This window comes from Lissotriton vulgaris, chromosome 9, assembly GCF_964263255.1.
Source record: "Lissotriton vulgaris chromosome 9, aLisVul1.2, whole genome shotgun sequence".
Taxonomy (NCBI): domain Eukaryota; kingdom Metazoa; phylum Chordata; class Amphibia; order Caudata; family Salamandridae; genus Lissotriton; species Lissotriton vulgaris.
The window spans coordinates 492,055,239-492,080,400 of NC_141697.1; the positions used below are offsets into that span (position 1 = coordinate 492,055,239).

Genomic DNA, 25,162 nt, shown 5'->3' on the forward strand with positions numbered 1-25,162 from the left:
GCAACATCTCTGTTTCAGCTTACATAACAGACCATAAAATGGGCTCCATGTACCACAATAACTTGTGTTACTGCATGCCAGAATGTTACACCAAATATGCAATTACAATTTCTCTATGAAACTAATTCTATTAGTATATCACTAGAGACAAAACCACATTTTATAAACACAGCTTTCTTCATCATTTTCTCCTTAAATCATACTATTCTCTATCTAAATTAAATAAATGTTTTCTCACCTTAGCAAATATTTTTTGAGTTTTGAAAACAGTCTGAGAAATACACCAAATTGTCTTCAGCAGAAGAAAAAGGATGCACTCCAAAGGCTGCAGCTATTGAAAGCACAGAAATACAGATATTCTTTTCACATATCTCTCATATCAGCCAATCATACCTCTTCCCTCACTTTTTTCAAATCAAAACCCTTCCCCCCTCTGCCCTGTCTGCCTTGTATCCATAGCAACCACCTCCTGGAAGACCTCTCATGTTTGCAAATTCACACAACAATGTTTCAATTGAACTCTGAACTCTCAGTGCACCTGCGTATCCAGTGCAATCTTTCATTAAATGTTTCTTCCTTGACCATTCAAATTACATCTTTCAAAGAACACATCCATGCACCCTAACTTTCTGTTTTCAGAAATGGAAATGCACCAATCACTGCTAATGAATCATTAGCATTGTAAATCCACAGTTTTTTTTCTTTAGAAACTCCTACTGTTTCAACTGCCCTTTCATTACCACACTTCATCTGACTACAGAACAACCTTCAGCCACCATGTTTAACGTCTGGATTGTTGGACATAGTTACATCCACTGGGCTCAAAGGTATGCAGACAACAGAAATTTACCTAACCTCAATTTACAAGATGTGGAAATTAAGTGGTTGGGCCAAAGAGGATTAAAATGTCACCAATTGATACCATTGGTGAAAACCTTTATGCATTTGCCAAAACCTGACCTGTTAATAGTGCACTGTGGAGGTAATGATTTGGGCACTTTGACAGGGGTAGGTCTGGAAATGCTTTTAAAGGACACCTTTGAGCAATTAATGGCACTTTTTCCTCAAACTGCCTTGGTATATTCCAATATATGCCAAAGACAGAAATGGAGGTGGTCCAACCAATTTTGTCCACAAATTGAGAAAGCGAGGAAGCATGTAAACAAATCTGTGTCAGCTTTCATGAGAGACCATGGAATGGGCTCTCTGTACAACAATAACTTGCGTTACTACATGCAAGATATCTACAGAGGAGATGGAGTTCACTTCTCAGATGAGGGCAACAGAATTTTCATTCTGAATTTAAGACTGTGCATTGGTACCTACTTATAAGTACCTAAATGTACCATAAACCCAAAAGCTCTTCTCAGAGCTACCCTTCATCTGATCACACACTTTTATTATTTTTTTTCTAACTTTTTTTCTGTAATTTTCAACAAACTACGCTTAAAGAGCGCTATCCGGTACGCGAACTGGAAGCTAACCGCGCAAAATTTCAAAAAAAAGTTTTTTCTTCGCAAATATAGTCCTCCTCAGCCACCCTCAGAAAACGTAGGGGGGCAAAATACTTGTACGATGCCCCCTTCTACCCATTCAGAACATTATTTACCCTCCATTTTATACCTTGATTCGACCGAAACACAAAATGGTGGACTCCCGTTACGCTCCAAGTACGCGGACCGGACCGCTATCCGGAAAGCGGTCCAAAAAAAGGCGGGAAAGTAATTTACAGAAAAACGACTAGAGACACTCTCACCAAATATAAATTACCTCATACTACATAACAATCCCTTTCATTCTCACAAATTTGATTGAAATTTCATTTAGCCATTTAGCCTTTAGACCTCTCCAAATACCGTGAGGTAAATTACTTCACAAAACACATCTGAACTGTTCGAATTGACAACCAATGAAAATGTTACTTTCATTTTCTACTTTTATTACCTGACATTTGATTGGTTATATACTTGAATATATATAAAGGAAGAGAAGAAAACACAGCCATTTTGACTACTACTTCTTGTTGTACAACACCTTTTAATAGCTTCCAAAAACTTCAACTTCTTTGTGAAGGTAAGATATAATTTTTAAAAACGAAATATATTGTGCACTATAACTTAATATAATAGAATTTTTCTGCTACATATACACTATCCCTCTGTAGTACTAATGTATTTAGATAGACTTCTCTGTTATAGTTATGAATGGAGTTAGGCTTGTCTTGGTTAAATCACATACACTTTTTTATAGTCCTATTTCCACTCTGATACTATACACTGCCAAAAGATAAATTCACTGATAAAAAATGACTATCTAAAATTAATCCCAACAGTGCCCTATCTCTACTAATATATATTTTCTTATTCAAAATTTCAGGCAAAATGGAAGGCGAACAACAAATTTCATTTTCGATTCAACTGAAGGAGAGCAGCCAAGACAAACTTGATGACTTTATGGATGACAGTAGAGACCACGAACTTCTACAATGTGTTGAAGCAGTAGACAACTTGCTTGAAAATGAAAAACAATTACACCCTATAATAAATTATGACATTTCTGACAATGAAATGTTAGAAAATTTAATAAAGTATGAAAAACAATGAAAATAACAAAAATAACTTTAAAAATAAAGACAACAAAAAAAAAAGAAAAAAAAACAAACAATTAACATACAGTCTTTGAAAAGTGTATCATTCTATTATCCTTATAGTACGCTGCCCAGAACGCTTTCCGGTTCGCGTACTAGACGCTCATCGCGAAAAAAATATATATATATTTTTTTGGACCCTGCTGGGCCCTTTTAAAAACACCACATAAAACCTAGGGGGTCAGGGAGGATCTACTATGCCCCCTTATGGAAATTTCCCTCTTTGTTTTGGCCTCCTCTTGTCTCTCGATCCTACCGAGAGTGAAGATGGCGGCTGCACCGGACTGTTTAGAATGTTGACAGACACCGAAGAGCCAATCAGCTTTCCGTGCGCAAAGTTCCGATAAGCGAAAAGTACGCGAACCGGATCGCTGCCCGGAGCGCTGTTACAGATATATATCTTGATTTAAACGTTAATTTCTCAAAATCCACTGAAGCACATATATTGAGACCTAGCAAAGGCACATCGGGCTAACAGTCCCTACAATTTTGCCAAGTTTCGTGCAAATCCATTCAGCCGTTCGGGCTAAAAGTGAGTCCAACCGCCCTATGGAAATTAACATGGGAAAAACGCGTTTTGGGACCCCCCTTTTTTCTCGGCCCCCCCTTGATGAAACCCCCCCAAATTTTCAAGGGCTGCTCAGAAACAAAATGTGCCATTTTCCTGAAAATTTCAGCCAATTCCGTCCACAAACGCCAAAGTTATTAGACATAGAATTTTCAGAAATCCCATAGGGAAAAAATCCTAACTATATATACCTACTGGCGACCGCCAGTAGGTAATATATATATATATATATATATATATATATATATATATATATATATATATATATATATATATATATATTCTACTGGCGGTCGCCAGTAGGTAGTTATAGTTAGGATCTAGTTTCCCTAGGAAACTCATTTTTTGTTTTCCCAATAACTTTGGCGCCGGTTGACGAATCTTCGCGACATTTCCAAAACCTATGGCCCGCTCCATTCCGCTCCTATCTTGAAAGTTTCGGGGTGATTCGCCAAGCGGGGACAGAGAACAAGCATTGGAAATGCAATAGGTCTCGCAGCATTAGAGTTAGTGCTTTTAGAATTGTTTATGGGTTTTTTTTGTAAATCTTTAGCATTTTTGTTTCCTGTAGCCAATGCTAAAGAATTACAAATAAAAAAAGCCATAAACAATTCTAAAAGCTCTAACTCAAATGCTCCGAGACCTATTGCACTGTGTGAGGGTGAGGGGTTGAGGGTGAGTGAGGGTTAGGGTGGGTGAGGGTTAGGGTGGGTGAGGGTGAGTGTGGGTGAGGGTGAGTGAGGGTGAGTGAGTGAGGGGTTGAGGGTGAGTGAGGGTGAGGGTGAGTGAGGGTGAGTGAGGGTGAGGGTGAGGTTGAGGGTGGGTGAGGGGTTGAGGGTGAGTGAGGTTGAGTGAGGGGTTGAGGGTGAGTGAGGGGTTGAGGGTGAGTGAGGGGTTGAGGGTGAGTGAGGGGTTGAGGGGGAGGGGTCGAGGGGGAGGGGTTGAGGGTGAGTGAGGGGGGGTTGAGGGTGAGGGGTTGGGGGTGAGGGGTTGAGGGTGAGGGGTTGAGGGTGAGGGGTTGAGGGTGAGGGGTTGAGGGTGGGTGAGTGAGGGTGAGGGGTTGAGGGTGAGGGGTTGAGGGTGGGTGGGTGAGTGAGGGTGAGGGGTTGAGGGTGGGTGAGTGAGGGTGAGGGTGGTTGAGTGAGGGTGAGGGTGGTTGAGGGTGGTTGAGTGAGGATGAGTGAGAGTGAGTGAGGGTGAGGGGTTGAGGGTGAGGGGTTGAGGGTGAGTGAGGGGTTGAGGGGGAGGGGTTGAGGGTGAGTGAGGGGTTGAGGGTGAGTGAGTGAGAGTGAGGGGTTGAGGGTGAGTGAGGGGTTGAGGGTGAGTGAGTGAGAGTGAGGGGTTGAGGGTGAGTGAGTGAGGGTGAGGGGTTGTGGGTGAGTGAGGGTGAGGGGTTGAGGGTGAGGGGTTGAGGGTGAGGGGTTGAGGGTGAGGGGTTGAGGGTGAGGGGTTGAGGGTGGGTGAGTGAGGGTGAGGGTGAGGGTGGTTGAGTGAGGATGAGTGAGAGTGAGTGAGGGTGAGGGGTTGAGGGTGAGTGAGGGTGAGGGGTTGAGGGTGAGTGAGGGTGAGGGGTTGAGGGTGAGGGGTTGAGGGTGGGTGAGTGAGGGTGAGGGGTTGAGGGTGAGGGTGGTTGAGGGTGGGTGAGGGTGAGGGTGGTTGAGTGAGGATGAGTGAGAGTGAGTGAGGGTGAGGGGTTGAGGGTGAGTGAGGGGTTGAGGGTGAGTGAGGGGTTGAGGGGGAGGGGTCGAGGGGGAGGGGTTGAGGGTGAGTGAGGGGTTGAGGGTGAGTGAGTGAGAGTGAGGGGTTGAGGGTGAGTGAGGGGTTGAGGGTGAGTGAGTGAGAGTGAGGGGTTGAGGGTGAGTGAGTGAGGGTGAGGGGTTGTGGGTGAGTGAGGGTGAGGGGTTGAGGGTGAGGGGTTGAGGGTGAGGGGTTGAGGGTGAGGGGTTGAGGGTGAGGGGTTGAGGGTGAGGGGTTGAGGGTGAGGGGTAGGGGTTGAGGGTGAGTGGGTTGAGGGTGAGTGAGTGAGGGTGAGGGGTTGAGGGTGAGGGGTTGAGGGTGAGTGAGGGGTTGAGGGTGAGTGAGGGTGAGGGGTTGAGGGGGAGGGGTCGGGGGGAGGGGTTGACCGCTGTTCCTATGCAAGTGCGGTCCAACACATCAAATTCGATGTAGTAGGAAAAGTTTGCCGTCAGATTACGCCGCCTGTTGAGACTCATCAAAGTTGACTGTCAACGTGGGGGGTGCTGTCTTCCTGCCTCAGGCTCAATAGTGAGAGTGCTGTAAAGTACCCTGTTCACCAGGTTTGAAAACTTGGCTCTTTAACCATGTATTGTACACACCGTATATGTGCAGCTTTGATGGTACACTGACCTGCTGCCTGTGAGCCCCTGCTGTTTGCTGAGGGAGCCGAACAGAAACCCTCACTATGGCATTACAGGAAGAGTGCCGCGGTGTGATGCTTGCCCGAGAGTTTCTAGGAGTGGCATTTGTGTCTACTATGAGGGGGAGGGGAGAGCTGCAATATGCACAGTGGAGGTTGGCTGCCTGCAGCCGCAGGAAGAACAGTCGCCGACGCCTCCTCCCGACTTTACACCAGAGGTTGATGTAGGAAAAGTGGGTTACAGAAGGTTTAGGTCTTTCACAGCTACTCCGGCACCAATTCCAGCTTACTACAGTGGCAGAAAGCTTAAGCAAGTAAATCAAGAATGACAGCACTGAAAGAATCTCCTGAAGAACTACCGCAAGTCAAAAACTAGCCAGGCAACCCAAATGTGCCTCTTTTTTCCAACACTGACAACACAATCTAAAAAAAACAAGCGAAAGGATCGGAGACACGGCGACACGGCGGGTAAAATAAACAAAACAAGCAAAATTGCAATGCCCACGATAGGTGCTACCACGGGCGCGTCGGTTCTGGCATCCAGAGGAACCGGTCAAATGAGCTGGGGAGGAACGAATGGAAAGTATTGAGCACACATATAATGCACGTGAGCTCTGTTGGCACTAGGATGGGGCGTAAAAGATTGTCCTTACCAGCACAGTGATGTGAAATCATGACATGAGCAGGATGGGGTCCGGGAAAACGGTCGGTTCATATGCGGCTGGTGGGATAGAGCGGGTCATGAATTAATTTATGAAGGTGAAGAAAAAGTGGGGTTGTTAGGCTAAGGTAGCCGCATACTGCAATTAGTTTTACCTAATCGAGCTTAATTCTGTGGCGGCGAAGTGCAGTAGCCAAATGGTTTTCAGAGCCAAGGGGAGGCAACAACTGCTGTGAGTGGCTCCATCCTGCAACACAGGTCATAAAGCAACCAAAAGGTGGCAGAATCGCAGGAACAGAAACGTGGGTCGAAAGCTGAAGCGGTGTGCGGCTCTCGGCTGAAACTGCAGTACTTCCGACCAGTGTGCGTGTGAGAGCGCTAGTAAAAGCCCGGAAGCGGGCGTGGCCATGCTTATGTAATTAGGGGAAACAGCTCGTTTCCCAGATTGGAAAGATTGGGGGACATCTTGAGGAGGGAAAAGGATTTATCCATGATGAAAAGGGTAGAAATATCATTAGTAGGGAGAGAGACAAAAGTAGGGAAAAGGCAGAACCTGACGAAATGTACAAAATATATGTGTGATATGCTATATCAACAATTGAAATTAAACAGTAATAATATTGAGACAGTATCCATAAGGTATGTCATTTGTATATAGTTACAATGGCTGGTTCCGTAGTGTTTATAGCCATATTAAGACAGTTAATTACAAGAGTTGTCAGGAGTCGGTAAGTTAGTACTTTAAAAGCTCAACTAACAGGCCTAAAAATAAACAAGAAAAGCGAGTAAGGGCAAGAACAGGGAGCGTTGTGAGTGGCATACAAGACGGAGGGAAGAGAGGGGAGGGGGAGGAGAAATGCGACACGGCGGGAAGGGGAGGGGGCGGAGCGGGTAAACAAAGACGGACGTGCACGCGCTTTTAAGCTCAATGCGCATGCGCATTGAGCTTAAAAGTCACGGGCACTGCAAGGAATCGCCACGATTCCTTGCAGTGTAGATAAAGAGTAGATAAGTCCCAATACTCTCGCCTTGCTCGATGCGCATGCGCATCGACAGGCGAGACCTAAAAAAGGGGGTCCCAAAACATGTTTTCTCCATGTTAATTCCCATAGGAAACTTTAGAAACGGCTACAGCCCGAACTGCTGAACGGGATTAAACCAAATTTGGCAAAAAGGTAGCCCTTGGTTCAGCTGGGATAACAATATCATGAGATATTGGTGATACATCGATGATGTATTTATCATCTGGCGAGGCACTATACAACAGGCAAAAGACTTTGTCAATAACATCAACAACAGTGTACTTAACTTAAAATTCACAGCCAGCATCAGTTCCCAGGAAGCGAGTTTTCTAGATGTGCAGATTAATATAGTAGAGAACAGAATAACCACCAGCCTGTTTAGAAAAAACACAGCAGGCAACACCATTCTGCACGCCAAAAGTTTCCACCCGCGACATACTATTGCTGCCATCTCCTATGGGGAATTTCTTAGGATCCACAGGTCATGCAGTACCCCAGAACTCAGAGACAAACACCAACAAGAATCCAAAATGAGACTCTTTGCCAGGGGTTACGATTCTAACAAGTTAGATGTTAGTATGGCAAAAGCAAACCGCCTAAAGCGTGCAGACCTGTTAGACCCTAGTATAACAAACAAAGCAACTGTTAAAGAACAAGAGGGTGAAAAAACTATTCGCCTCATTACTGGATATAGTCGCCAAGCTCGCCAAATTACCAAGATAGTTAAGCAGCAGTGGCCCATTATCCTTACTGACCATGTGTTGAAAGAGATAATGCCCGAAGCCCCCACCGTCACATGTAGACGCGCCTATGCAATGCGCAATGATTTGGTTTCCAGCAGCCCTGAAACACCAAAAGAAGACAATTGGTTGTCCCCCCGTAAAGGGTTTTTTCGCTGCAGCTCATGTAGGGCATGTAAATTTGGGGAAAATACGACGACATATGTAACCCCATTTGATACAATGCCCATCAATTTAAGAGCTCATTATACGTGCTGCACTGAACTAGCGGTTTACGTATTGAAATGTAGCTGCAGTCTTGTTTATGTGGGCAGCACCAAGTTACCAGTACACCAGCGCATATTTCAACATCTGAGGGCAATAGTAAATGCCGATCAAAGCTACCCCGTAGCGCGGCATTTCCAAAACAACCATGAGAAGAACCTAAACCATCTTAAGTATTTTGTAATTGATGCTATCATGCCCAGTAAGAAAGGGGGAGACAATGAAAAACGACTCAGACAACTCGAATCAAGGTATATTGTTCTTCTCAATAGCAAGACCCCGGGGGGGTTAAATATGGTAGAGGACCTTCACAACTTCCTGTAATCTTAGGTAATCCTGAAACACTGGAGGGTCCCTTGTCAGGTTAGCACTTCCGTAGCTAAGAGTCAAGAGTAGAACTCTAATATGCATTTATGCACCTGTATTTTACTTTCGGCAGGTGATGAAGAGAATCCTTTGAGAATTTACTTTATAACAATAAAAAATTATTTTTTTCTTTATCACTTTAGTAGATCACATACACTTACACATTCTCAGGATCTACATAAATCTTAGTTCATCCTGCCTACACACTAGTCACTTTAGAGTACCACATTAGGAGCACTATAGATACAAACACCCCGCTTTGGCTATAAAGCTAGGTCATCTGGGAAACGGGCTTTAACATAATCGTCATATTTTTGTATATGGTTGAATATATGATTGCACTTTCTTTTTTCAGGCAGATGTCCAAGCGCAAACAGATCATTTTTATATGATGGTATGCATGGGCATGAACACATCGATATGAATTGAAGAGGAGCATAGGTTACCAAACATCAACTATCGGCAATGCAATGAACAGAGTAGACGTTGATATCTCAGGGGCAATGGATTTGGATTGGGATTGTTATATATTAGGCAATTGCATTGTGACTGGTTTGACAAAGCAACAGCACACATGTGGATGTGGTATTTGTACGCTAATAATTCATGCATTATGAGAATAAGAAAATGCCTAGATTCAATAGAATATGAACTCGATACCAGATTAATGCAATATTAAAATCTCACTGTGATGTATATGTGAAGTATAAGTAATTAGCTTCCCATTATGCTTTAATGTATTTTGCTTTCCATAAAATGTGAGCAACCCCATAAGTATTTAATAACGGATGTGATTATGAGCTTGAAGCGAAAAAATTTAAATAATATTGGTCTTTATATGAGATTTGCATGTTTCAAAATGACGCCCGTATTTGTATTCCCATCATGAATCCTTGTTTAAATACAGTCCTGTGTCGATGTCAATGACCAGGAATTGGCGCGCCTGTGCGGGGAGTTGCCCTATATCACAGTGGTAGCCCTTCCACTCTCTATCAGTGAGCAAGGACTTCATGTCCAAAACGCGTCTGAGGGCTTGTACCACGAATGAAATAAACAACATTTTGGAAATTTGAAAGACTGACTTCGGCTACATTTCTTGCAGTTTGCGTACCTGTCGGTGCTATTAGGCACTTCCAAGGCAAGTTTGGAATATATATATATATATATATATATATATATATATATATATATATATATATATATATATATATATATATATATATATATCCAAAGCACAAAATGCTGGTGCACTCCACTCCAAAGAACGTATTACCACTCCATGGTTAAGTTTGCAGAAAAATTGGGTTTATTTAATTCATGATGTTCAGCATGGTGTATCGAGATAGATGTTTTTTCCATCTATCTCGATACACCATGCTGAACATCATGAATAAATAAACCCGATTTTTCTGCAAACTTAACCATGGAGTGGTAATACGTTCTTTGGAGTGGAGTGCACCAGCATTTTGTGCTTTGGGAATCTGTGTTTACGAGACAGGGCAACCTCCGACCCTAGGGTGCACCGCTGTCCTGGAGTCCCGGCAACCTCGGAGGAGGTGTGGAACTCATATATATGTATATATATATATGTATATATTTATTTATTTTACTGGCGGTTGCCAGTAGGTAGTTATAGTTAGGATCTAGTTTCCATAGGAAACTCATTTTTTGTTTTCCCAATACTTTGGCGCCGGTTGACGAATCATCGCAACCTATGGCCCGCTCCATTCCGCTCCTATCTTGAAAGTTTCGGGGTGAATCGCCAAGCAGGGACAGAGAAAAAAGGGGGGTCCCAAAACATGTTTTCTCAATGTTAATTCCCATAGGAAACTTTAGACACGGCTACAGCCCGAACTGCTGAACGGGATTAAACCAAATTTGGCAAAAAGGTCGCCCTTGGTTCAGAAAGAACTCTTTTTGTTAAATGGTGTAAATCCATTCAGTAGTTGCTGAGAAAATCAAAATAAAAACACTATCGATATATGGAGGCACGGTGGATCTGCGCACCCTGCCGAACACAAGCTTTACTCCAATTGGCTGTCAATACTTCAAACCAGGATATGTTGACAGCATTCTTGTGCCTAGGTTGAACCGAGGCACAAGAAAAGAGAAAAAACTAAGGCGCAAAACAAGAAAAGGGGGCAGGGTAGAAACACCCTGACCCCCTAGGCCTGCTCAGGGGTTCCACAAGGACCCCGAGTGCCAAATAAAGCATTATTTGTTTTTAAAAATCGCGTGCTGCGTGGAGGATCCGGCCGCGAAAATAAAAAAAACGAAGCTCTGGCTTTGTTTAATTGAAGTCCCCGGGTGGGCCAGGTCCCCCCCACACTGCCCCGGGGACCGCCACCCCCAGGGCTTTGCAACAACATTTGTGGGGGCACAAGCAAACCCGCAGCCCCGGGGACCGCCACCCCGGGGCCTCTTTTTAAAAAAAAATATACCTGTGTGTGGAGGCTCGAGACCCCCACATACCCCAGGGACCACCACCTCCCCAGGGCACTAATATTAAAAAATGTGCAGGTCCGTAAAGGACCCCCTAGCCCCGGGACCACCACCACCTCCCAGGGCTGTTGAGATCCTGGGAGGGGGGCCGCGTGGCCCCCTCCTGGAGCCTGTGATGGCCCTGGGGACCGCCACCCCCCAAGGCCGGCTCCTGCAGTGTCCTGGGGTGCTCACCCCGGGACACTGCTGTTTGCTATGAAAGGGCGGGAGCATCACGCTCCCGCCCTGTCTTAGCAAACTGGGGTTTGGGTTGTGGAAGAGAGAGCAGGAACTCTGCTCTCTCTTCCAAATTCCAATCCATATTGCTTTTCCACAAAGGAAGTTGCATGTCAGCAGCTCCCCATGTGGAAAAGCAATGCCGGCTCCTGCAGGACGGGGAAAGCCGACAGGGACCGTGGGGGCATTGGGGCTCCCCCCACGGTCCCCAACTAGGTGGCCAGGCCCCAAGGGATGGGGTCCCCGGGGCCAGAAGTGGCCGGGATGGGGGCCACATGGCCCCTCTCCCCAATAATAATTTTTTTTTAAAAAGAAAAAAAACAGGCAAAGGCCGGCCCTGGGCGCTCAAAACGCGACATGGGGTGGGTTTTCACAGTGGTGAAGGGAGGGGGCGGAGCCTGAGGTGACATGTGTGCAAACACACCCTGTGGTGCGTTTTAAGTTGGGGAATTAATTCCTCTTCAATCCTGAGGGTCCCTGGGGGCCAACTAGCCCCCCACTTACCTCCAGTAAGCGCCACTGCGCTGCGTTGCAGAGAGGTGGCCCAGGCCATGCCCCTTTTTACACCACGCAGCTCTCTGGCGCTTACTAACTAGAACGCCCCTGAAACCTATGTTTTTTTTCCAGTGAATATTATATATATCTATATATATATCTATTTATATATATATATATGTATGTATGTATATATATATATTTATATGATCAACAGCGCCCCTCTGCGCTAACTGAAGGGCTCACCACAGCATCCGCAGGCCATCCGGCTCTATTACGGCTCCCGGCAACTTCAAAGCTTTGCCCCATAACATTAAATGAGTCTGACGCGTTTCGGGGCCACAAATGCCCCTTCTTCATGGACATATTCACAAGGCATTGCGCTCTCACCTTTTATCATTCAAACACATTTTTATTTGAATAGGTCCGCCCTGAGTGGGTGTGGCTCTTGGGGTGATGTCTCCAGGATTCCTGGTAACTGTAGTCCCACAGGTGAGTAGTAATATTTTCCTTAAGTAGGTGCTATGCCCAGGTTCACTATTGTCTTTTAATTCATTCCTTTAGTAGGTAGGGGAGCAGACATCGAAGTTGCAACATTAAATGGAATGACGTGCTGAATGGCAGAAAACTTGGATTCTGCCTCAGTCTTCCCTTGCGCTGTCTTTCTTAGCGCATGTGAAGCAGAGCTCCTTCAATGGTTCGGGCCAACCGTAAATATGTAGATCAACAAAGCGCCCCTGCGCTAAGAAACACAGCGCGAGTGAAGACTGAGGCAGAATCCAAGTTTAGGATAGGACAATTTCTGTAAACTACTAAGATTGGGGGAAAGGGTTGCAATAGTGTCTAACCTGTGCATGTTTTCCTGGCTAGCCATCTAGCACACATTCATTCCGTTCATGATCTTGCCAAAAATGAATACTCTGTATCTACAGGGTTTTCAAGACAAGACTCTTCTTTATTGGTGTTCATTTCTCCAAGAAACAGGTACTGCTAGGAGTAGCTGCTTTATCCTTATAAGGGAATGCAGTGAGAGTGTAAGAAGCCATTAATCTATGTGGTGTTAATATGCTAATCAAATAAAATTCCCTGGAGTCAATGGAAAAGAAACAAATAGTCCACTGAGTGGCCAGTGGCTCCAAATACATCCTTAAATTTGAAACGAGTTGTCAGCTGTAAATGTCCAAGAAAGACAGATTCCTCCTTATGGGGAATGGAAACAAGCATTTACAATGCAATGGTCTCGGCATTATTAAAGGTAGAGCTATTGGCATTGCTCATGAATTTTTTTGGGGTGTTTTTAAAAAAAAATCATAAATAAATGGCATTGCCATTTGCATTGCCAATAGCGTAATCGTTAAATAAATGGCATTGTCATTTACAATGCCAATAGCTTAATCGCTCGCAAATGCATGACCTATTGCATTTACACCCACACAGAGCCACCCACACAGAGTCATTCACATAGAGCCACCCACACACACAGAGCCACCCTCACAAAGACAGACCCACCCACACATAGAGCCACCTACAAAAAAAGCTATCCACACACACACAGCTACACAGTGGTGGCTGGTAACATTTGAAAGTGGTGGGCGTAAAAGATTGAGTGAGCGCCTGGTGGCAAGCGAGCATTGTGAGCACACCATCATAAAGGGATTTTGGGGGTGGGTTCTTCCCCTGAGAAAAGTTTGAAAACATAGCGGGCAAATGGTGCATTTTCAAGCATATTTGAGAAAGCAAGAAGCAGTTGTTAAAGTGTCTGCATCCAGATATATAACCCAGCAACTGCCATACATTTTAAACCAGACAGGACTTTTGGCTTTGTCAATGGAGAGTAACCATGATTTTGTTATAAATAATATCGAAAATATGTTTCAGTTCTGAAATTGTGAGTCTGCAAATTAAACATGACGGGGGCCATGGAAGGGGTAGTGGTCTTCAAAGTGTCTCAGTCATGCCTGTTCAACTCATTCCACGTTAGGCATGTGCACTCATATCTCATCCACATGCATATCTCATCTTCCACAGCTTCTTTTCACTGACTCCCGAATGTGCTTCCTTAAAAATTAAGTTGGATGGAGTGTGTGAGCCACTATATGTGGGAGTGGAAAGAAGTGCGCCTGAGTGACTAGAGGGTGAGTGCGTAATTTGACATCTATACTACTATTATAAAGAGAGAACTTGCACCTTTTGGCCAGGTAAACTCGGGAACCACAGCGCCAATCTACACACCCGATACATCTATGAAAATGTCAGGGTGTGTAGAAGGACATAGGCTATATAATTTTTTTAAAAAAAGTAAATAAAAAAATTATGTTTGTAAACAAAGGAGTCCCCTGAAAGTAGCGCCGGCCGGGACCTAGCGCTGGCCGCTACGCGACATGCGTGATGACGAAGGAGGAGGGCGGTGCAGTGACGAGCGGCTGTGCAGTGAGGAGCGGTGGCACAGGTAAGGAAAGGGAAAGTGAGACTGTGTGATGCAGGGGGAGGCAAGAAGGAGGCAGCAGTAAATGAAAATTACGGAGCGCGAGTAAGTTGGGCGGGAGGGGGGCGCGAGTGAGTCGGGGCGGGCGCAAGTGAGTCGGGCGGGAGGGGGGCGGGAGTGAGTCGGGCGGGAGGGGGGCGCGAGTGAGTCAGGGCGGGAGGGGGGCTTGAGTGAGTTGGGGCGGGAGGGAGTCGGTGCGGGAGGGGGTCGGGGCAGGAGCGGGTGTACTGCCCCCAGCCCCCCTTTCTGCCCCAGGCAACGCTGGGGCGGGCTGCTAGTTGAGAATAAAACAGCAGGCTCTGAACTTATGCTTAGCTGCTCTGAGCTACCTGAATAAAATGTTCATCTGTGTAGCGCCTGCTACAACCTGTGCTTCGCAGCAGGCACAATAGCCTGGCTAACCTCCCCATACTCTTGAAAGTCAAGGGGAAAGTGCAGAAAGTGTGAGCGTGCCAACTAAAAAAAACACTAATAAATATATTTAGCTACCCTTGAACTAGACGCCAAAAGCAACACGACAAACAGAAAACTACGGTGCCGGCTGATTTATTGCAGCCCTAAATAAATAGAGAGTTTGCTCAACGACAAACATCGTACGCTAAACCCGACCCTTTTCTCAATAAAAACATTTATATTTTAAAAGTGGGACACAAACGGGCGCTCCTTTGCCTCTTAAAAAGTACGTTGTTGGCTCCAGAAGCTGTGCGTTTTCCAAATTCAAGTCAAAACAGGATCAGGAAAAAGAAGCGTAAACACCCCGTTAATAAATTATATTAAAAAACTGAGTGAGCCCGTTGTTGTGAGTGCCCTGCCTGCCTCCCAATCCTGCCCCACGCCTGTGCCCGGTTCCCGCAGGGTCCCAGCCCGCACACTGCCGGCCTCCGTATATATACACACGTTCTTCCCCCCTCTTTCCCTTTCACATAAGAAGTTTATTTTTGATCGCTATTCTCTGCGCGGCTCCCAGATCAATTGAATTAAACGGGCGGAAGCGCACATTTCCCCTCATGACCTGTGCTCAGAAATGAAGATAGCCTGGCTTTGCCTGCTCAAGCCTCAGGAGCCAGGCCCACTCGGAGTCTGCACTCGGAGTCTGCACTCGGAGTCTGCACTCGGAGTCTGCACTCGGAGTCTGCACTCGGAGTCTGCACTCGGAGTCTGCACTCGGAGTCTGCACTCTGAATCTGCACTCGGAGTCTGCACTCGGAGTCTGCACTCTGAATCTGCACTCGGAGTCTGCACTCTGAATCCGCACTCTGAATCCGCACTCTGAATCCGCACTCTGAATCCGCACTCTGAATCCGCACTCTGAATCCGCACTCTGAATCCGCACTCTGAATCCGCACTCTGAATCTGCACTCTGCACTCTGAATCTGCACTCTGCACTTTGAATCTGCACTCTGAATCTGCACTCTGCACTCACAATCTGCACTCACAATCTGCACTCACAATCTGCACTCACAATCTGCACTCACAATCTGCACTCTGAATCTGCACTCTGAATCTGCACTCTGAATCTGCACTCTGAACTCTGAATCTGCACTCTGCACTCACAATCTGCACTTTGCACTCACAATCTGCACTCTGCACTCTGAATCTCCCCCTCCCGACCCCCGCCCCCCCCCCTGGTAGGTGAAAACACCTAATCACGAACGCGCGTCACCCAGTGAGGTTTTTTAGCTCCATTTAAATACCGAACAGCGCCAAGAAGTCAGGTCTTCAGGAATGCCGCATAACATAACGCCACGTAGCAATCTAGTATAGCATAACATGCCAATACATAACACAGAGAAGTAATAGATAACATGCCATGCCACAGCACAACACAGTTTGCATAAAATAGTCCAGCATTCTCCACCATAGCACAGCAGAACAGTTGTTGCTAAGCAACCTGTGCTCTGAGGGGACGCGGCGCCTCTGTAATCGAGACCACACTTCCCACAGCCCCCCAGGCAACCCGTGGCGTCTATTAACCGCCACTGAAGTGTTAATAAGCAAGTAGCTCTTTCTTTTTTGGCAAGAGGGAAATTATAAATTGTTGATAAGTGATTACTCAGAAGGCTGTACTCCCAGCCCCACATTCATCTTCGGAAGTCAACCTGAAATGTAAAAAAAACTGCCCATTTAAAAGCCCGGTCCTCCGCAGCGCAGATGGAGCAAGAACCGCACATCTTATTTTGCGTGCAGGCTGGCCGAGCCTCTCCTTCCCCCTTTCTGAAAAAAACTGCCCATTTAAAAACCCGGTCCACCGTAGTGCAGCTGGAGCAAGAACCGCACATCTTATTTTGCGTGCAGGCTGGCCGAGCCTCTCCTTCCCCCTTTCTGGCTCTCTCAGAAGCCAGTTTAAGATCCCGCACACGTTTCGGGCAGGAATATGTGTTGCCTTAGTGAAAGATATGAACCCGACGGAATGTGTCCTCAAACATGGCCAGGGTCCAGGAACTTAGGAACCTGCTTCTCGTGCTGTGAAAGGACCGTCAGGCCACAGGGTTGTACCAAACAGACTCAGATTAAGCTCGGATTCGGGACGTGTTTTTTGCGGAGTGACGGATGACGTCACAGATAGAAAGAACGCAAAAAACGCCCCCGAATCCGAAAAAGACGGGGCTTGAACCGAGTAACGCCCCTCTCCTCCAATGGCTGGCCTCCGTTTAGGAAGCCAGCCAATGGAGAAGAGGGGCGGGTTCAAGCCCCCTAACTAGAAGACATAAAATCTTCGGACCGAACTGCGCAAGTGCAGCCTACGGTCCTCGACCTAAAAAGGGAATTCCCATCTTCGGACTTTGACATCTACTCAGAATGAAAATAGTTCATACCATTAGTGGGATTTATAGCGCTGGCTAATCTATACCCAGCATCAGGAGAGAGGACAGAGTCTTTCATGCCAGCATCACATTTGCATGCTTCATCAGATCTGACAGAGGATTGGAGCACAAATTCAGTTGCCCCAGGTCCCATGTTAGAACTGAGAAGTGATTTTTTGAGTAATGGATTAATACTTCTTCAGACAAGGTCTTGCAGCTTGAAGTAGAGCACTTTAGTTAACATTTTTTGAAGAAGTTTCAGGTGCAATAAAGTGTGAAATATCAGCAGAACAATGGCTCTTTTTACGAAGCTAAGAAAAATAATTTTGTAGGAATCTCTCCTTTACTGAGAGGGCAAGAATCTCTTGACAAACTCTATAATATGCATGACAAACATTCAGACACTATATTGGGATCCATCTCCAACTAATGCATTTCAACAATGCAGTGGTTCTGATATAGCATTACAATGTCCTTGAAGAACTCCCTTCACTCAGACTAATTCACTTTCTCAAAAGCTTGCGACTGTCAACTATTTGGTGCTATTGACTCTAATTCTCTACTTGATCTCCAAATTAAAGTTAGAAAGAATCTTACTTTCAAATGTTTTTGTTTCATAATTAAGGGATTGCTCATGAAGGATAGCCTTGTAGATATGCTAGGTCTTTTATGGGTTTTTCAATGAGAACCGGTCACATTTCCCTTCAGTGTAGAAGGATGCCAACTCACTGGCACGCATTATGTTCCAACAAACTTGGATTGGCTAGATCTAAATGGATGCAGAGTCCAAACATTCTAATACATTAGTAGCCTCAGCAAAATTGCCCTACCTTGTCTGGCCTCTCTACTTGTGGGTCTACAAGACCTATCATGGCATGTGGTCATGGGTACCTGTGGATTGTCCTTCTGTCCACTACAGTGGATTTTACAATGGCTGCATTCCTTTTGTGAAAACCTGCAGGATCCTCTTTATAGCTTGTGAAGGAACTCTTCATATCATTTGTGATGGTGAGCTGTCCTCAGCTTCTCCTCTCTTGCTACGCTGTAGAACCTATTGGGCATAGATGAATGGACTCATTGCATAATAGGTAATAGCTGCTTGTGTCCAGTACAAGTTCTACACTGACCCTCTGTCACTCCTAGGTTAACTCTCTATAGAGGGTGTTAGGCTGGCTGCCTGTAGCCAGTAGAAGCAGTGTGCTTACTCTTTTGTTAGCTCATAGATGAACTCCATAGAGCACTTCTAGGACTCTGAAAACAGAGCACGCATGACCACTGCCCTCTTGCTTTAGGGTTGGCACTGGTGGGCTTTTGTCTGATTTCCTTTAACCAGTGCATGCCTGAGTTGTGCTTTTGCCCTCAAATCATATTTGACATTGGTGAGTTTGCGGGCATATGCCTGTGGAATGCTCCTGAACACTCCAGGAAGGACTTTCGCATTCATATATGATAGCATGGTAATGTATATGTCCAATGTCACCCTCCTGCGGCCCTGTTAATTATTTAGAGGTAGCCATGGCTGACTGCAACCAGTGAATGCAATGTGCTGCTCCCCTGTAAATCAGGGGAGAACTCTGGATATCTGCACAATTATTTATAACAAACAAATTAGCTAAGATGCCTGCTTTCTATCTCTCAGTAATTTTCCCACCACTAAACATAGGCACTGAGGCAATATAACCTGCATCAAACAACCAAGGTGATGGATGGAATGCTTAAATTACTCTAAAGCCACTGGTGGCCAATTCTTACTAGACCACAGGACATAGTGAATGTATTTGCTTCCTTTTATACGGCCCTGAACATACCAGACACACAAGTAAACAAAGATAGACTAAACGACTTTCTTTCAAAAGTAGATCTTCCATACCTTTCCGATGATGGAAGGGCTTTTCTTGAGGGAGAAATTAGCAGGGATGAAATTGCGCAAGCAATATCTAAATTGCCATACCATAAAGCCCCTGGGGAAGATGGTTTTCCAGCTGAATTCTATCGTTGGGCTGGACATAATATAATTGATTCCCTATATTTTGCTTTTCAAGAAGCAGATCGAGATAACTCCTTAACCCTTTCGCTGCGGCGGCTATTCCTGCCGCAGCGCTAACGGTCGCGGGTGGCGCGCGGGTGAGCTGGGCGGCTGACATAACCGTTCTGTCACGGCTCGCAGGTGAGCTGTGCTCATGATGGAACGGTTCCGTCACATAATCGCAGTACTCCCTAAACCTGGAAAGGACCCTTTCCTTTGCACCAGTAACAGTCCCATTTCACTCCTGAATTGCGATATCAAAATATTTGCTAGCATTTTGGCTTCTCATCTTAAAAATGTATTACCTTCCTTAATTCACTAAACTCAAGTAGGACTCGTTCCAGGACATTGCTCTAGGAACCACTTACGTACACTGGCGCATACCCTATGTTAAGCTAAAAACCTCCGACAAGACGCATTAGCTTTATCACTAGATGCTGAAAAGGCCTTTGACCGCATAGAATGGGACTATGTTTTTAAAGTGCTCAAACGTTTTGGCCTTGGAAACCAGTTAATTCAGAAAGTACGACTACTATATAATAATCCTTCTGCACAAGTTAATTGTGAAGGCTTCATATCAGAATCATTTCCGATCCAAAGAGGAACACGTCAGGGATGTCCCCTATCCCCAGTTCTTTTTCTTTTAGAAATGGAGCCTTTAGCAGCCACGATTCGTAAAATAAAAGCAGCTACAGGCATACCCCTCCCTATAAGTGAATAAAAACTTTATCTATGTGCAGATGACATATTACTCACCTTAACAGACCTACCTAATTCATTGTCATCTTTGCTTCAAAGTATAGACACCTTTTCTTCATTCTCAGGTTATAAAATAAATTGGGACAAGAGTGATGACTCACCTATTTCTGATGGAACCATTAAAGCGGCTATACACGACTTCCCCTTTCATTGGCAACCCTCACGCCTTAAATATTTGGGTATCTTAGTGAATAAGGGTATGGAAGGTATGATTACAGATAACCTGAACCCACTGATTGTTCAAATGCAACGTGACTTTGATAAGTGGAAAATGTTGAATCTTTCCATGGGGGGTAGAGTTCAAACTGTTAAAATGGTTACACTTCCTTATTTTCTATATACCTTAGGTATGCTCCCTCTCCATATTCCCTTGTCTACTTTGAGACTCATAGATTCCAAAATAAAAACTTTTATATGGGGCTCAATGAAACCTCGTTTGGCCGTGACTAAATTAAAGGATCACCATTCTTCTGGAGGTATGAGCCTGCCATCCATTGAACATTATAACTTAGCATTGCAGATTTCCTAATTATCATATATGTTACCAGGAGTCTCTGATGTTCCGCAATGATCCATTTAGAACGCCATCTTTTATCTTCAGGCTCTGATATTTCTGCACTTTATGGCACTAAAATTGCATGTCAAAAACCCACAAACCCAATCCTATCAGCCATGTCCAAATCGTGGCAAAGAGCACACCGTTTATTAGCTTTAAACTCCCATATACATGAAAAGGCACCCATATGGAATAATTCCGGTGTTCGTATTAATAAGAAGGTATTATCATGGCCATAATGGGAAGCAGCTGGTATTCAAACATTCGATAAAATGTTTATAATGGTGACTTTAAATCATTCACACAAATACAAGAGGAATTTGGTCTTCCATGGCATCAATCCCTAAAATATAACCAGCTCAAGCAATGTTTGGAACAACAATTAGGTACACATTCTCTGTTGCTGTCAAATTCACAGATAATATCATACCTAAATACCGGGGGAAAACCTAAAGGAGGGATATCTGGTTTATACAGAGTTTTTACAACATCTTTTTTCTCAACCTCGAACACAGACACTACCATTTAAATGGCAGTCACGACTTTCAATTTCTTACACTACTGATGCATGGGAGACAATAATAGAGAATCTATTTAAAGGAACTCGTGAAGCTCGACTTAAATTTTGTCTATTTAAGATTATTCATGATTGGCATTGGTCTCCTGCAAGATTAAAGAAAGCTGGTTTAATTTCCCATGCCAATTGTTGGAGATGTGATAACACCAACTGTGACTCAGCACACATTATATGCGACTGTCCAATGATTCAATCTTTCTGGGCATATGCGGGAAAATCATATCTTCTACTATACCTTTACATCTTCCGTTCACTTCTGCTATTATCCTCCTTCTTGACCTTCAGTTATCTCCAAAACTCACCAAACCCCAATGTCGTCTTTTTCACACAGCAATGGCCACAGCAAAAATATGTATTCTACGCCATTGGAAATCTCCATATCCTCCTTCGCAAGAAGCATGGTTGACAACTATGTTCCAAACAGCATCACATGAGAGAATAATTTATAATCTTCAAAATCAAACTGGCACAATTCTTTGTGTTTGGTCACCTTTCCTAAATCTGCATAGTGGCATGGATATTGATGACAACACTCCAGGAGTGGATACAAATAGCCATTGATCTGACATTTGACAATATACATACTTTCTTCCTCCCTCCTCCCCCCTTGGTTCTCATGCTTTCCTATTATTACACTAACTTATAGTTTTGTTGTAATATTATTTTATTATTCTATTATCTTATTATTCTCTCATTTCTAATTTTCTTCTATTCTTTTCTTCTTACTATTTCTTATTGACATCTTATTTCTCATTTCTCTTCCTATAACTTCTATTGAAATTCTCTGTTAGTTCTTATTGCAACTATTTTTCTATATTCTATTCAATATTCCTTTCTCGATATATTTTACAATTTTCAATTTTACAAAAGAAGTACTCCTCGAGGGCTAAGGAGATTTGTCATGTTACTATTTTCTATATATTTGTAGCTATATATAATGTTTAATCTTTATACTCAATTTATATATCTATTGAGAAAACCTATAATTGATTCTTTAAGACTTTTATATTTCTTATATATGTTACATGCATTATTTAAATATTTAACGTTTCTCACGCCATATTTATTCAACTGTATACCTTACTATTTATCTTTATAGTTGTGTTATTTATTGGTGCATAATATTTATCATATATGCGTTTTCTCTTTTTCTTTTCCATATATTTTGTATATTCATTCATATCTTTCAAATTGTAAGTTATTACTAACTTTATTTTACTTATGATGAAATTCTCAAAATATCAATAAAAAAAAATTGTAACACCAAAAGCCACTGGTGATTGCTCGGGCAGAGTTCTCCATCTATCTTGAAATTCTAGACCAAAGCCAGTCTTACGCAGATGAGCACCCTGCTCATAGGAACATTCTGTTCCAAACTGCAAGGTGAGCTCCCTTTCAGAAGGTCCCACAAGCAACCCCAGACTGGTTTGGCCCCATTTGGGGCTCATTTTTAGGGTATAGCTTGAGTCCTGTGGCATAGTGAGCACTGAATCCACATCTGGGCATCCCCATCTTCCTTAAGGCAGCAGCATGAGCCTTGGATCCTGTGCTCACTGTCCCAATGAAACCAAGCTACACCCGACTGAAGAGGCCCAGTAGCCAATAACTGGTCCTGGGTTGCCTCTGTTCCAGTTTGAAAAGAAACCATGCCTTGGAAGTTCAGGCTGGACTGTTCCCACTGTGACACGACCAAGGCTGATTTGCATATAGCAGTGTCTAATCTGAGATGGCATGGTAGGGTGTAGACCAGAGTATTAATCAGTGGGTGACATTAATTCAAGCATTCCATCCATCACTTTTTGTGTTTTTTGGATTCTTCATTAAGACTAAGATAAAAAGCACTACTCTTCTTGTCACCCAGGCAACCACCTAATCGCTTTCCACGCAGGCCAAACTGCAGTACAATACTCTTTCAGTTAAGCACTCCTCCAGAATGAGGAGTGCCAGCCTTCAGGGAATTCACTTTGGCGTGTCTTTGTGGGTATAAAGCACTCTATAAATATAATGACAATAACAATACATTTACTTGGAAACCACATCCAAGCTCTTTGATTCGCCCACCAAACTTTAGAAGTTCTGTACATTTTTAAAGTAATATTGAGAATTCAGTGGTGACAAGTTAGGGTTCATCTCAAGATTAGTAATGGAGCTTAAAGGCAGCAAATACGTTACTATGTATTAAAAACAGAAGGTTGAAAAGTTTAGTTTTACTATAACTAACTGTTTCTACAAAAAAAGTGAGCATGTTTAGTTTCTGAAAGGAGATACTTGGTTAAAAAGTCGAGAGGGGAAAAAAGATCCAATGGATGAACAAAAAGATTCAAACAAATCTGGCCAGGTGAAGGTTTACTTGTACTAATACAGTATCGTTCACAAGTATTTGCAACTTTTGAATGGCTAACAGAATCATATATGAAAATGATAATGACATTTTACATCAGTCAATTTCTGCCTATACCACTCCTAAACTGAACAGGCATTTGCAATCCAATAGGTCTCGCATTTGAGAGAGTTTAAGCTATTGGCATTGTAAATGATAATGCCTTTTATTTATATGTTTTGATGATTAACACATAATTAAAAGGCATTGTCATTTACAATGTCAATAGTTCAAACTCTAGTAAATGCGAGACCTCGGCCGCCACTGTCCCTGGCGGCTTAGGAAGTCAAAGCGCCATTGGCGTGCTGACTGTTGCAGAAAAACCATGTCATGCCTGCAGTAGGAAAAACGTATTGAAGAAAACAGTGCTGACAAACTAAATAAGACATACCATACTATGATATGTTTACCAGCTCTTTAGTAACATATCTGTAATGTGTAACAATTCTAGAAAAATAATGTGGGATTTGAACCTGGTATTTAATCAATGATTTTATATTCTTTTTAAGCATGTTATATCAATGTGATTGGATTTCTATAAACATATTTGATAAAATTGTGCTTTTGTGATCTATATCCTAAATCGAATAAAACTTATTTTGATTTGATTTGAATAAGACATACCATGTAACAACAGAAGTAAAAGGGTCAGTCCTCATGGGAGGTTACACATTTGAAGACAAGGCAATACTAAGGAGGGCTCAAAAAGTCTATTAATGAATCAGAAGCCAGCATTTACAAAGCACAATGACAAAAGCCAATGTAAAATATGGGCAGAGAGTGGGAAGGGCTTCAAGTCTATACTCTAATACAACATGCCTCGCAAAGCAGCGCATGTGCTGCACAGGCTCGACCTAAAAATGTGCTCTTTATTATAAATGGACTCTAGGTTACACACAGGATTCTTGACATGTTTATTCACGATAGTCCCAGATGCATGTTTGTTAAAATAAAAGACACAGATTCTGGAAAAATGTGACCAAATTCCCTCAAAACTCACATGTAGACACATCTCAAATTATTAAAAGTTTTGACAGAACTTACAAAGGTCATTTAAAATATCAAACAATCAGTCAGTCAAGAGGTCTTTATTCGATTTGCATCATAAAAGACAAAATACATTAAAAAAACAGTTCATACGATTTTACATATAAGATAATAAATACGTTACATTTTAAAACCATGTTAAAAAAGTATTAAATTTAGACAGTGATGTGCAAAAGGCCCCTGACTACATAAGAGCAATACAAAGTTACAACTAGAAACTCATAAAAACATATACAATGGGAACTTCATTTACCAAGGTTGCGAATGCGGATTGACCAAGCCCAACTCACACATTTTGCTACTCCAATGGCGATAGGGGCAGAAGTATCAGTTTTTAGAATCCTAGTCGCTGCAACAGCAGATCTAGTACCTAATAAGCGGCAAACTGGTAAAAGCCAAACTTTTCTGGGTAACGAGTACATAGGGCAAACAATCATTTTTTGACTGCAGACTCGATAATTTATAGTTAAAAACATACCTCTTTGGAGAAATTAAATAGCTTCGGTTTGCATTCATCACTGGAATTTGCAACCTGTAATAGGGATGAGTGCAAATAACTGAACATACTTTTCAAGTTCAATATGTTAAAATGGCATTTCTAATATAGATAATTCATTTCATTAGGTTTTTGGGCATGTATTTATTCCAGTTACTTTTAATCATGTCAACA

At 43.3% G+C, this 25,162-nt stretch overlaps 1 protein-coding gene across 1 annotated transcript in view; it reads right to left on the minus strand.

Annotated features, from left to right (window-relative positions):
- The window catches only part of SLC38A6 (solute carrier family 38 member 6), a 360,414-nt gene that overhangs the window by 110,437 nt on the left and 224,815 nt on the right, over positions 1-25,162 (minus strand). Inside the window, exon 8 of the mRNA XM_086937949.1 lies at positions 24,971-25,024. Coding sequence (XP_086794075.1) covers positions 24,971-25,024 — 54 coding nt within the window. The remainder of the gene's footprint in view (positions 1-24,970; positions 25,025-25,162) is intronic.